At 35.1% G+C, this 13990-nt stretch overlaps 1 protein-coding gene across 5 annotated transcripts in view; it reads right to left on the bottom strand.

Annotated features, from left to right (window-relative positions):
- Positions 1 to 13990, bottom strand: part of BRAF (B-Raf proto-oncogene, serine/threonine kinase) — a 107954-nt gene that overhangs the window by 54954 nt on the left and 39010 nt on the right. For all 5 annotated transcript variants that reach the window (XM_016132999.2, XM_036230820.1, XM_036230818.1 and 2 more), the window contains exons 4-7: positions 9258 to 9361; positions 8330 to 8432; positions 3662 to 3810; positions 2522 to 2641 (exon numbers count right to left, since the gene is read on the bottom strand). In XM_016132999.2, coding sequence (XP_015988485.1) covers positions 2522 to 2641; positions 3662 to 3810; positions 8330 to 8432; positions 9258 to 9361 — 476 coding nt within the window. The remainder of the gene's footprint in view (positions 1 to 2521; positions 2642 to 3661; positions 3811 to 8329; positions 8433 to 9257; positions 9362 to 13990) is intronic.

The following is a 13990-nucleotide window of genomic DNA, read 5'->3' as shown; positions in this document are numbered from 1 at the left end:
TCATAAACGTCTTCCAAAAGCAGAGAGAGTGTTGGTCCATCCAACAAGAAGTTCTGTTTATACAATGGGCATATCTAAATTAGTCTTTCTGATTTGGGTTAATGTAAACCAGCAATGTCCCTAACTCTCACCCTTTCTGAGAATTGATAAAAACTGAGTGTCCACACTGGGAAGTCTTTACCTAGACCAAGGCAACTTACATCCCATGAAGTATACTGGCGGTCAGCAAACTGGCTTTCTCTTGATACCTCTACCTATCTTGCAAACCTCTTTAAAGCAGTACCAAATAATAAAAATAATTTTTATCTCTAATACCCTTCGGCAAATTACCAATTAGTTTGGATCTCATTTTTAATATGTAATATCAAAAATTTTGAAGCAAAGTGACTACTTCTGTTCAGCAACATGCAAATTTTTCAATGCTGACTTATAAATTTATACATTCCATAGCATTTTTAAAAAGTAGAAAAGTAGGTACCTCTAACTTTTTATTCAAACTGGGCAATGTATCACTTCTGCAGTATGTCTTGGTTACATCCATTATTATACGTTTCATGACCATTATAATTGTTAACAGACCATTAACAAAAACAAAGGAATTCTGACATAGAACAGGATTAACTTCTATCTTTTCACAGGTACACATATTCAGTTGTGACATAAAAGCATCAGGAAAACAAAAGTTTGAACATCTTTCTCATCATTTGCTCAAGACCAGAATCTACTTCAGTTTAGCTATGAATAAAGTACTCATGGCATAGGCAAATGGTTTAATTAAAGGCAGCATTCCATTACTGTAAGGCAAATGTCCTAAGCATACTATCATAAACCTTCAGAGAGACCAAGCTAATTTCATTATGATGTTCTGCAACTCTGCTCACAGAACTGCGACCTGCCATTAAAAAGGCATCATGATCCATAGAATCTATCAGGAGTAAGTGTTATAGCTAAAGGATTAATTAAAAATCAAAACAAACAACTGCTAACATTTTGATTTGATCTTTTAAGAAATATACAGCTGCATACAAATAATAATAGAGATAGCAGGAATAAAATGACTCCACCAGAGTGGTAACTGTTACAATCTGACATGAGAACACTGGGTACATTTTCTAGTGTTCCAAAATAGGTAGATACATCTACCTATTTTTTAATACATAAGTTTCTTTGCTAAATTGTTTAGCCTATGAAACCTCCAGAAAGGCTGGCTTTATAACAATTACAGGTCTATTGGGAGTGTCAATTAATTTTTTTTTATCTCTCTGGGTAGAAGAAATACTACATTGTGAAGAGTGGGAGGAAGTAGGGTTAAAACTGACAATAAATATCTCTCATCTTAATTACCTCTGGAATAGGCTAGAGCAGAATACTATGTGGGGACTTTTTTTTAACCATATGCTTCCAGATGTAGTTTAATTTACACTGCCTCAGATCCAACAGGGAAAGAGTATGCAGACCTGTGTAAGAAACGTTCCAAAGCAAACTAATATCTGACTAAACCTGTCATCATCTCTCTTTTCCTACTACAAAGCTTGAATATGTGATGACTTTGTTATCTTTAAAGTTAGTTCTCTCTTTTATCCTCTACAATCGATAAAGGATACCATATTTTTTCTTGTATACTTTATGAATGTCCACCCCTTCTGCATGCTGCCACCACTCCAGTTCGAGTCTTCACTGCCAATAGCATCTTAGTTGGCCTTCTTCACCACAGACATTTCTCTACCAATCTATTTGTATATCACAGCTAAGTGATTCCCTAAAACTATTTTCATCAAGTTAGTCCTCTGATCAAAAACCTTTCATTCCCTTTCCCCCCTTTCATGTCAAGTGTAAATTCCAGCCTAAATTCCAAGACTCTTCGTAATCTAGTCTTACACACGCTTCTTTTTGACTTAGATCAGCTTCTCGTCACTGTCTCCCAAATCTATCACTGCCATGTTTTATTTATGCTTTTTCACCCCCCTACCCTACCCCTGGATCACCATGCCTTTATTCCCTATGTTCATTCAGATTCTAAATTCTTTAAGGTCCAATTCAAATTCTACTTTCTTCACTAAATTTTCTTGACTACTCTCTCTATTCTCTCTTCCCCTATAAATATGGTAATATAGTCCTTATCACATAGTTTAAAAACTATATCCTAAATTGGAGATTATAATTATTTACTATTTTTGAATTGCTTGCCATTGTCTCATATTTAGTTAATGCTACCTTTCTAAATGGAAGTTATGTACTTCTATATGTGAAATTACCTACTAAAGTGATGAGCACAAGGCAGGGATTCTAAATTACCTATTGATTGATTTTTCAAGACAAGTCCTGAAAAAATTTGTCATCTTTAATCCCATGTATCTGTACCAAATGCATGTTAAATACCTGACTGTATGATAAAACAAGTTTTCTGAAAAAAAGTCCCTTTTAACAATTGAAATGTTGAGGAAGTTTTATAATAAACCAAAAGATCCAAAAGAAATCAGCTCAAATAGCATGTCACTGAACAGCAGGAGTCAAATCATACCCAGTAGAATCGGAAGGGGGTGCGGAAGGGGATGATCCAGACGTAAGGGTGGTCTCTGTTAGGGAGGCCTCCTCCTGTGGTATTGGGTGGTGTTCAAAGAACTTGGAGACAAACAGCAAACTGTGAGGCAAAAACAAAAACAAAACAAAGCAAACCTAACTTGTGCAAAACCCAGAAGCTTCACATACCAGAATATAAAGTTAAAAGAAATATCTGAGATCAAATCCCACTTTCAGAAATGATTAATTCAATTAGTTGTGTTTTTGTCCAAAGGCTCATTTAAAAAAATTATATTGTATTTTCAAAGGCAACAGAATCTAAAACTAATTGTTCTATACAGCAAATTTCTACATATCAGAGAAGAAAAATCATGCTTTATGTTTAAGAAATTAGAAGAAAATTTATCATCATTGTGAAGTTAGATTATTTCATTACAACATACTTTAAAGTTCAGAAGTAAATTCTATTTGCTCAAGTGATCAAGAAAAGTAATAAGACCTTAGCAGCAGCAATATCAACACTACACACACAAAAAAGGTTAAAAAAGGCTCAGTCTAATCTATTAGAGAAACGCGTGAAAAGCAAACAGAAATTTTAGAAAGAGATCCACTAGGTATAAAGACTTTATTATAGCTTACTTTAAAATCACTTAGGGGTGGGGTTAAGGGAAAGGGAGAAGAGGGAGAGGAAGAGAAGGAGAGAGGGAGAGCGAAGGAGGGAGGGAAAGAGAGAGAGAAAGAGAGAAAGATAGGGCTGGGGACGGGGGGGCAGCAGGTAGGAAACAGAATTCACAAAATAGCTGACAGAATCATATCCCCCAATCTGTGGTCCAAAAATATATGGTTAACTTAATTGAAATGACACTTCTATCCTCCCCCAAGCCATCTAAAAGCGATTTCTAAGAGCAAGGAATCTTTATGAATTAAAAAGAGAATATAAAACATAAATGAAAAGTATAGCAGAACCAAAGTACAGTTTTGGAGTGAAGTATAGGCTATACTACATATTATTCCCTAACCACTTTTTTTAAAAAAAAAAATTTTTATAATAACTCTACTAGACAGAAAATTCCCATAGATTCTAAGACATCCTAGAAAAGGTAAATGTAAAATGATAGAAAAGATTCTTTTGATTACTTACTCAAGTTGGTCATAATTAACACACATCAGAGGAACCTCTGTACTACAACGCTGGTGAAATTTATAACCACATGTTTGACAGCGGAAACCCTGGAAAAGCAGCTTTCGACAAAAGTCACAAAATGCTAAGGTGAAAAAAGTTTTCCGTACCTGCAAAATAAAACATCATAAGAGGATTTCAAAAACCTGCAAGAATCTTTTTATAAATCAACTTGTTTACTCTCTTGTTTAAAATAACAAATCTTTCGTATGTTTATATTATGAGAACTACCTTATACACTAAGATACTAAAATGAAAACCCGTGGATTCAAGATAATAGATGGACTATATGTATTATCTCTTATCCACTATCCAATTAAAAAACTCAGAAAACTTGATGGGAAATGAATAAAAGACTCAAAACTAATTTCAAGCTTGACTACATAAAAGTAAAAGTAGAGATATGATAGGAGGAGGAACAGAGGTGAAAGAAAGGAGAGTACAATTTAATAATTGTATGAAGAAAGGAGTTGAGATGCCTACTGGTGTTAACAGAAAAGAAACAAAGGGATCCCTACACTTTAAAGTTACAAAGGTACCCAACAGAGAAACCACAAAACCCCCAAACAAAAAAAGAACACGCTGGAGGTTGTAATGCCATGAATGAACTAATTCCCCGTGGAACTGGTAATCAGTAAATGATGTTTAAAGTTGAAAAAGCAAAAAATTGTGGCTTAAAGTTATTATTTAGTAATATGAAAATTATCATCAAAAGAACTGAAAACAGAAACCATTAAAAATTAAGAGTGATTTCCTTTCGAGATTGGCAACAGAGGCTCCCAGGGGATGGTGCAAAAGATTATTTTTCATTATGTACTATTTCTAAAACTATATGCACTTGAGTATAAAAGAAAAAACTAGTTTGTAACTGTATGAAAATCACAACAACCCTGCCTAAATTTACTAACTAGGATAAGGGACAAGAAAATCACCTAAAAGACAGTAAGAAATACTTTTAACAATTTATTATTTTTTAGAGGATTAGAATACCTAAATGTATATGCGAACATTCCTCTATGTGAAACTTAAAAGACAACATGTAAAGACTCCGTATCAGAGGCAAATGATGTACAACATGGGCCACATAAACAGAACTGTGCTGAGGCAGCCCCAAATTGATAACTACCTAAGTCAGAAATTGTTTGAAAAGTATTCATTTTGTGTACATAATAAGCAGAAAATGTAAGGAAGATAAACAAATGTCAAAATGCTAACAATGGCTATTTCAAAGTGGTGAGAGCATGGGTGACATCCATTTTGTCCTTTGCTGCATATTTTCAATTCATCTCAGTTTTTCAGACAGTTTTAATCATAATTGATAGTAAAAAATATATTTTACATTATTACCCGGGACACACTTGTATTCATATAACAATACTCACCCTAACTATATATAACATACATTAGAATTTTCCATTCTACTCTATGTAAATGCTTTTCACGATCCAGTAAATTGATCTCAACACCTACAGTTTACCAAACTCTTCTCAATAAGCATACATTTAATGGGATAAAAAGTTATTTAAAAATGTTTTATCAAGAAAATGGTATCTTGGCACATCACCCATTATAGCCCTTTGAGGACATTTAGGCAGTTTAAAACATGGCTCTTGTTTTCTTCATCTTTTTTCTATTATCACTGTTTAGGGGATTTAAAAGGCAGCCACGTGTTTTCAGCTTTGTTCCTTTTCCATTTGTCTCTGGATATACAAGGAATTAGAACATCTTCTTTAATATTATGTGACCAAGAATCTTTTATCTTGCTAACGATCAGGAAATAAAGCTCAGAAAAATACAAAACATCTGCACAGGAATCAGCATTTTCCTTTTTGCTAACTTTTCACACCTTCACTTGTCTGATAATCTGTCATGTATCATGAAACCCTAATTTCTCTTCCCTCATCAATTGTAGTCTTCCTTTCTGTCACCAACTTATACTTGAAAACTGTGTAACTGGTTGGTTGTATATGTAAAGGAGAAAAAAAGAGAGACAAAAAAGGAGGGGACGAAGCAGGGAGCAGAGAGGAGAAGACATCTGAGGAGGGGACACGGCGTGCACTTGAGTATAAACTGGAAGTGACATGTATCTGTGAGCGTGCCTTTGTCAAAAAAGATTTAGGACACAGGAAGGTATATCTTTTTTTTTTAGCCACAATTTAGGCTTATTCTGAATTTGAGCATATGGACACGGATGGTAAACGAGTGGGAGGCAGAGACCAGGCAACCTGCAGGCATTAATTTGTAAAGTGAGGGGCTCCCTGAAGCAGAACATTAACCTGACTGCCTGTAGAAAAGGGGAAGGGCTGACAACGCGGCTTCTGTTTCAAATCTTGTTTCCCTCCCTCCCCGCCCCTTCCACCTCAGTATTTGCCTACATCCCAGGGGCTCCTGGGATGTGGGCAAATACTGAAGAAGTTGCTTTAATATCAGACTCTATGAAACCAGAAGGTATCAGAGCAGCATTCCTTGAGTAGCCGGCAAAATCCAGCACAGAGACACAAAGAGAGGAATTCTTTCCCTTTCGAAACAGAACACAGGCTTGTACTCTTGCCTCTACATGGCACTCAGAGCAACTGTTCTCAAACACAAATCTAATCACACTTCTCTCATTTATAATCATTAAATTTCCAATTATTTTACAGAAAAGTCCAAATCTTTAACATGGCCTGTAAGGTCTCTCATGAGCTGGACTCTCTTTAATCCACCCATAACTCTTGCTATACTGTAAACCATCCCCCGCCCCCAACTTTGTAGTATCCACTCTGAACTTTTTTTTTTTTTTAACTGAAAAGTTACTGTGCTTCATTGCTGTTTACTCTGTCTTGAGTACTCTTCCCTTCGCTCTTCATCTGCTAGTCCCTCATCCATCGGACCTTATTTAGGTATTCCTTCCTTTGCAACACCTTCCTGACTCGTAGAAGGGCAGGTTAGCAGTCTCCATTCTGTGCATCTATCTATAGCACTTTATACATACGTAATACTTACAAGTGTTTATGAAATTTTTGTATTACTCATCTGTCTCTACTCTAAGGCTGGGATACTGTGTTTCATATTCACTGTTATATCCCTAGATCAGACACAGTGTTGGCAAATGGAAGGTTCTCAGTAAACATTTACTGGCAGGATTTCCACACTGACACTAACTTGCAGTTTGCTTTCATTATTCTCTTAAGGCAAATACCTTCTTGAGGCATTATTTTAATACTATTTTATGATTAGCAACTTATGTCTTCTTTCACCTCCCCATATCTGATTTCTAGCCAAGAAAACTAATTAAGAAAAAGAGCAGCAATCACTATGAAATGTAAGCTCAACTGTTTTTGGATTCCTAAAAATTTAAAAATCTTAAGATTTATCCACTCAGAATTCTACAAGTTTTAAAAAAATCAATAGTAATGAACTTCTTAAGTCATTACTAGAAAACTATTCGCTACACAGTAAATCTGATTGACATTAAGCGTATCTTACCCTTATCTAAAAGATGACTTAATTATTGAAACACCTGGTTTTGTTATTCACCACTGAGAGATCCCCGAAAGCACAAACCCCCAAGGTAGTCATCTTGTCAATCGGCTGCTTTCAGAGCCCAGCTGTACTAATAATCACCAAGGCACAAAGGAAAACACTTGATGCCAAAAGGGTAGCAATAACTATCTATCTGGAAAAAATATGGCTAAAATTCCATATATATAGAAAAGTAAGAAACACATTCCTGCCTTATAGATCACTCTAATCCTGGCTTTTGTCTACCCTTTAAGAGGACAGGTTCTTAAGTGCTGGGAACTGTATCCTCATCTCTAAGGTGGACAGGACTTACTTTTCAGACCTCGTGCTGGTAACACTGGGTTTTAGCAAATGATAAAGGGAGAATTCTTCAAGGAGAATTTTAACATCCTCCTTAAGTCTTTAAGGAGAGCTGTTCCACTTGCATTAACCCATCCTTCAGAAATATTACACAAATATGTCAAGGTGTATGCAGAAAGATTCTGTTTAGCTCTGTCTTTAATTGATTAAAAAACAAAACAAAACCTGAAATGTCTATGTAACAGAGGAATGATTAAATATACTGAATTCATGCTACTCATATGGACTATTATACAATCATTACAAAAATAAAGGTAGGTGTACTGACATTAAAAGATGTCCATGACGCACTGTTAAATTTTTTTTAAGGTGAAGAATATCACAAAAAATAAGACATTTTCAGTGTAAGAAAAGGAGTGAATGGAAAATAATGACGGGATGGTAGGGGAAGGGAGAAAAAAAAGAAAGGAAAAAACTTTAGGTTTACAGGTATAAGCATATTTGTATACAGAGAAAGAATTCGGAAGACTGTATCATAATCTAGTAACAAATATTTACCTCTAATAGGGTATTTTCACTTTTTTACTTGATATACTTTTTGCATCATTCAAATTTTCTTAAATAATGGACATGTATTGCTTTTTTAAATTAAAAGAAAGTATAGTGACTAAAATGAAACTCTTTAAATACTTTAGTTTAAATGATTAACTCAGGTAAAATATCAATCCCCAAATTATTTACCCACCTTTTACATTTCCTAAATAAAAATTCATTCACAAGAACACAAACATTTTTGACAATGCGAAAAACTGTAAAGCTACATACAAAGTTGTGTGTTGTAAGTGGAACATTCTCCAGCACTTCTACAATTAACTCCTCTCCAGTAAGCCAGGAAATATCGGTGTCCCAGCCAATTGGCTTCTTCTCTCTGAAAAGTGTAGACATAAACCTTTCTTGGTAATCATACCTAAAAATCTACATGTACCTCATGCTGAAGATATGAAAATTGGTTATTGAGGGGCTAGTAATGGTGAGGGAGGTTTGCTCCCTGGTCTTCCATCGTTAGAAATTTAAATGGCAATAAATTAATTTTTAAGTTTACCCCAAATAAAGGTATCACTCTTGGACAAACAGCAGGGTAAAGAGATGTACTCTTTTCTTCAAGTCAGCTCCAGAAAAGACCTACAACAGCAGAAAGTGGATTGTTCCTGGCATAAAAAAAAAATAATAATAATAAAAAAAAAATCACAGGTATGGATTTATCTATCCAAAGAAAAAGTGTATTCAAGGGACAACATGCCCCAAAAAAGGTAATTTTTAAAATGAGATTCAAAATTTTTTGGGGGGAGGAGTGTCTTGGCACAATTTTCTGAAATAGTTCAATATAAAAATGTTAGTTGGGCTAAGCCTTTTGCGAAACTATAAGTTTGTGTTAAAAATAGGGGATTGTGGGAACAGTCCATTATTCAAATAAGTCATATTCTAAATGGTTCAAAAATTATAAGAATCTCAAATTCCAAGTCAAGTCATTTGATCAGAGTAACAAACACTATCACTACACAGAATTATCTCATGTTAACTCCTCAAAGAATCTACAAGATTTCCTTAGGTTAAACTTAATATAATTTCATAATTTTTTCTAACGTTGATTTTTAATTCCCTAGGTTTAGATAAAGATCACATAGAAAACCTCAAAGTTTAATGTCTCAGTTTTTTCTTTTAAACAAAAATTCACATTACATACAAACCATACCCATCTTGAATTCTGTAAACGGCGCAGCACTCTGGGATTAGACCTCTCATCATCAGAGCTTTCTTTAGACTGTCCCGGACTGTAACTCCACACCGTGCAGGTACCTATCGTATCGTAAATACATGTAATGAAGTAAAAAAAAATAAGTTATATGTTTTTCACATCATGTTAAAAAAAACTCAATAACTTACCTTCATAATACCTTTAAAATGTCATATGGATTACTACGTCGGATACGACATCATTTCTAGAGCGAATTTATATTAAAGGGAAATTATGACAAATATCTATTATTCACTAACTTAAAGTAAAATTTTTAGTTTTTATCAAAAGGATGAAATATTTTAAATACATAAAAAAGAAGAGAAAATATAATAGATCCCTCTGTACCCACCACTGAGGAATAAGAGATGTCAACATTTAAAGCAAAACCAATTCTGATTCAACACTGTTCAGAGCTAAAAACTGTAATCCTTCAATCACTCTGATGGTCCTTCAGAGACACCTTACTGACTAAAATACTTGTCTTAATGTGTATACTTTATATTTGTTGTCTAGCTGCCTATTTCCTCGAGGAACCTGCCCTTTCCCAAAAATCCACATGATACTAGAGAGGCTATATCAATCAAAGGTTGCTACTTTTCTGGCTATACATGACATTGGCCAAAAGGATAGAAATCGAGAACCCTCAGTGGCCATCTTTCCCACTCCACTGAGAAAATCTGATTACAGAAAGAAGCTAACCTAGGGAAAAGCAGAGATGACATGGGAGCGGGGAGGGAACAGGCGCTGGAGAGCCCTATCTGTATATCTGAAGTTACCCCTATCCTGGCCTTTTACGCACAGGCCTCTCCCACCAATGCATTTGAATAATGTATAACTGAAAGAAAACCGGCAAATGCAGTGTGGACTAAAGTGAGGCAGGTGAGGCCATTTTCAGTGAGGGAGAAGAGTGGAAACATCAGGGATGTGTTAGTAACAATAAAATTAAAGGTTCTATTGTTTTAAATCACTAAGGTACTTAGCAAACCAAAAGTTTGCAAAGAAATTGGGAATCTTTATCCTAGTGGGGAAAATGGAATAAAAGTGAATATAACAGAGATGAATTTAATAGTATATTAAAGGGGGAATTATCCAGAAAGCCAAATTAGGACCCATGATTAGAAAAAACAGGATGCCATTTTAGTTTAATATAATCATTAAACTCAGCCAGTAAGGGAAAAGTTTATCATGAAGGAGGAGGCTCATCACTGGAAATATGCAAGCAACTGGGTTGATACAGTTGATCTTTATTTGTGCATTCTGTATTTGTGAATTTATCTACTCCCTAAAACTTTTTTATAATCCCAAAATCAATACTTGCAGTGCTATTGTGGACATGTGCAAAGCAGCGTAAAATCTGAGCTGCCCAACAAGCGCCTTCCCAGCTGAGGCTGAATACGGCGACACTCTGCCTTCTAGTTCTAGCTCTCACACTGTAAACAAGTGCTCTATGCCAGCGGGCTTTTAAGCTAATGGACCCCAGCCTGCTGTGAAAAAATAAACAACCTAGGGGCCAATATACAGAGGCTGCCTTTGGCTCATTTATGTAATGGTAACCCTGTATATCCCCTAGGATCAGTGGTTTAGTAATTTAGTGTTCGCAACAGATTTATAGACCATAACTACTGTGAATTAGCTGTGCCTTCCAAAAATAATAAACTGAGGGAAAGCGCACTTTTTCACTTTGGTACTCACAGTCTACCTAATCTAGTGCAAAAACTTCTTGATTGGAAACCCTAGCTTTAGTTTTAAACCCCATTCACTCTATCCTATCACATGTTTCCATAGATGTTTGTCTAAAGAAGGTATTCTTAACTGTGGTATGTGTCAGGCTTCAGGGGATCTGATGAAAACATCAGATGTTCCTTCTGACATAAAATTTCAGGGGTTCTCAGAACCTGAAGCTCATATTAAATCTTGCACTTCATTAGTCTGTGGAAAATTTTCCCATTATTTACAGGGCAAAATTCAAGTTCTTAACATGGCATATAAGGCCATCGATGAACTGGGGCTGTCTACCCTTAGTTCTCCCGGTAGTTTCCCTCACGCACTCCTGCGACGTGATCTTCAAATATAGCTATGCTCGCTTATGCTTCCTGCCCTTGCTTCGAAGGTATATGTATTATTTCATCAACAGGCAAAATTTGGGTTTTCTGCTCTAGCATAAGGGAAACTCATCAATCAATACTTTGTTCCATTTCTGTAGGCTGATTTTTTGTCCTATTTGCTCCTTCATGATAGTATCTGTTAAACAGACTGACAGACTAATGGAACACAAAAGAAAGACCAAAAGAGACTCCAACACATAAAGAAAATTAGCATGAAAGCAGCATCTGAAATAAGGTGAAGATAAACTTTTTAATAACTTTTGTTGGGCCAACTAGATCCAATCTAGAAAAAAGGTTCATCTATACCTCATACTGTATACTAGGGTAAACATCAAAGGGATCAAAGATTTAGATCTGGAAAGAAAGAAGAAAGGGACAAACCAGAAAAGAACTGGAAGAAAACAAGGCATACTCCTTTATGACCTCAAGTGAAGAAGGCCTTTCTTTATGATGCAAAATCTGGAAACCATAGGAGAAAAATTATTAAATTCAACCACATAAAATTAAGGATCTTTTAGATGGCAAAATCAACAAATGCACTATAAGCGAAGGTAAAAGACGAATTCGAACTGGTAAAAAACATCTGTAATTCAGATAATTGCATATAATCTTTCTGATATATAGGATTGAGATCAAGACCAAAAACCCAATTTAAAAAAATGGGCAAAGGACATGAAAGACAGCTCACAGAAATGCAAACATAAACAGTCTTCAAACATAGGAAAAGGTGTTCGACCTCACTCAAACCTGCCAAGATAGTTTTCATTTACCAGAGTGGCAAAAATCTAAAAGAATGATAACATATTCTGCCAATGAAGCTATGGTAAATAGGCATCTCATACATGCTGGTAGCAGTGCAAAACTAAGCAAGATCTATGAAACAAAACTTGAAGGTATTTATCAAAATTACAAATGTAAATTTCTCTTTGATCCAGACAAGCCTACTTTTGCTACACTATAGTACACTGGTAAGCTACAGTTTCATATATCAGTAATGCATTTCTTTCTATGGACAGACCATAATGTGTTTAACCATTCATCTGTTTCATGGACTTTTGGGTTATGTCTAATTTTGGACTATTAGAAATAAAGCAGCTAAGAATATTTTTGCACAAATCTTTGTACGAGCATATGTTTTCTTTCCTCTTAGGTAAATACCTAGGAGTAGATATGGCTGAATCGTGTGCTAGGTATACATTTAACTTTTTATAAAATTGCCGAACTGGTTTTAAAAAAAAAAAAAATTATGGTAAAATACATGTAACGAAATTTAAAATTTTAACCATTTTTAAATGTAGTTAGCAGTGTTAAGTACATTCATATTTTTTTTGCAACCAATCTCCAGAATGCTCATCTTGCAAAAGTGAAACTCTATACCCATTAAACAACTCATCTCCCCTTTCCCCAGGCCCTGACAACTATCATTCTATTTTTCTGTCTCTGTGAATTTTACTACTCTAGGTACCTCATATAAATAGAATCATGAATTATTTTGTGTGTGTGTGATTGGCTTATTTCACTTAGCATAAATATTTATCAATGCTGTAGAATGTGTCAGACTTTCCTTCTTTTTAAAGCTGAATAATATTCCATTGTATGTATATACCACATTTTGTTTATCTATGTGCCTGTTGATGGGCTCTTGGGTTAATTCTACATTTGGATTATTGTGAATAATGCTTCTACAAATATGGGTGTACAAATAATCTCTTTGAAACTGCCACTTTCAATTAGTTTGGGTATTTATCCAGAAGTAGAATTGTTGGAGCATAGGGCGATTCTATTTTTAGTTTTTTGAGAAACTGCCATACTGTTTTCCATAGTGGGCACATCATTTTACATCTCCACCAGCAAGGCACAAGAATGCCAACATGTTATTGTTTCTTTTTTGATAGTAGCCATTCTAATGGGTGTGAGGTAGTATCTCATTATGGCTTTGATCTGTATGTTCGTAGTGATTAGTGATGTTGAACATCTTTCCATGTTTCTTGGCTATTTGTATACCTTCTCTGGAGATGTATCTATTCAAGTCCTTTGCCCATTTTTTAATTGGGTTGTTTGGGGGTTTTTTCGCTGTTGTTGAGTTCTAAGTGTTTCTTAAAACATATTCTGAATATTAATGCCTTATTAAACATGTAAATATTTTCTTCCATTCCATAGGTTATCTTTTCTTTTCATTGCCTTATTTGATTCACATAAGTTTGTAATTTTGATGTAATCCAATTTCTCTACTTTTATGTTGTTTGTGATTTTGCTGTCATATCCAAGAAACCACTGCCAAATCCAATGTTGTAAAGCCTTCCCTGTTTTCTTCCAACAGTTTTACAGTTTTAGCTCCTACACTTACGTCTTTGATCCATTTAAAACAGCTTTGTATATGGTGTAAGGCAAGAGTCCATCCTCATCTTTTGCATGTGCATATCCAGTTTTCCCAGCACCACAGTGGAACAGGCAGTCTTTTCTCCCACTGAGTGTTACTGGTACCCTCATGAAAGATCCTGTGACCATATTGTTGAGAATTTATTTCTAGACTCTCTATTCTATTTCATTGGTCTATATGTCTGTCCATGCCGCTATCACAAC

This window comes from Rousettus aegyptiacus, unplaced genomic scaffold, assembly GCF_014176215.1.
Source record: "Rousettus aegyptiacus isolate mRouAeg1 unplaced genomic scaffold, mRouAeg1.p scaffold_m13_p_13, whole genome shotgun sequence".
NCBI classification, from domain to species: domain Eukaryota; kingdom Metazoa; phylum Chordata; class Mammalia; order Chiroptera; family Pteropodidae; genus Rousettus; species Rousettus aegyptiacus.
Note: the sequence above shows the minus strand (reverse complement) of the source record. Positions and strands in the feature narration are given on the sequence as shown.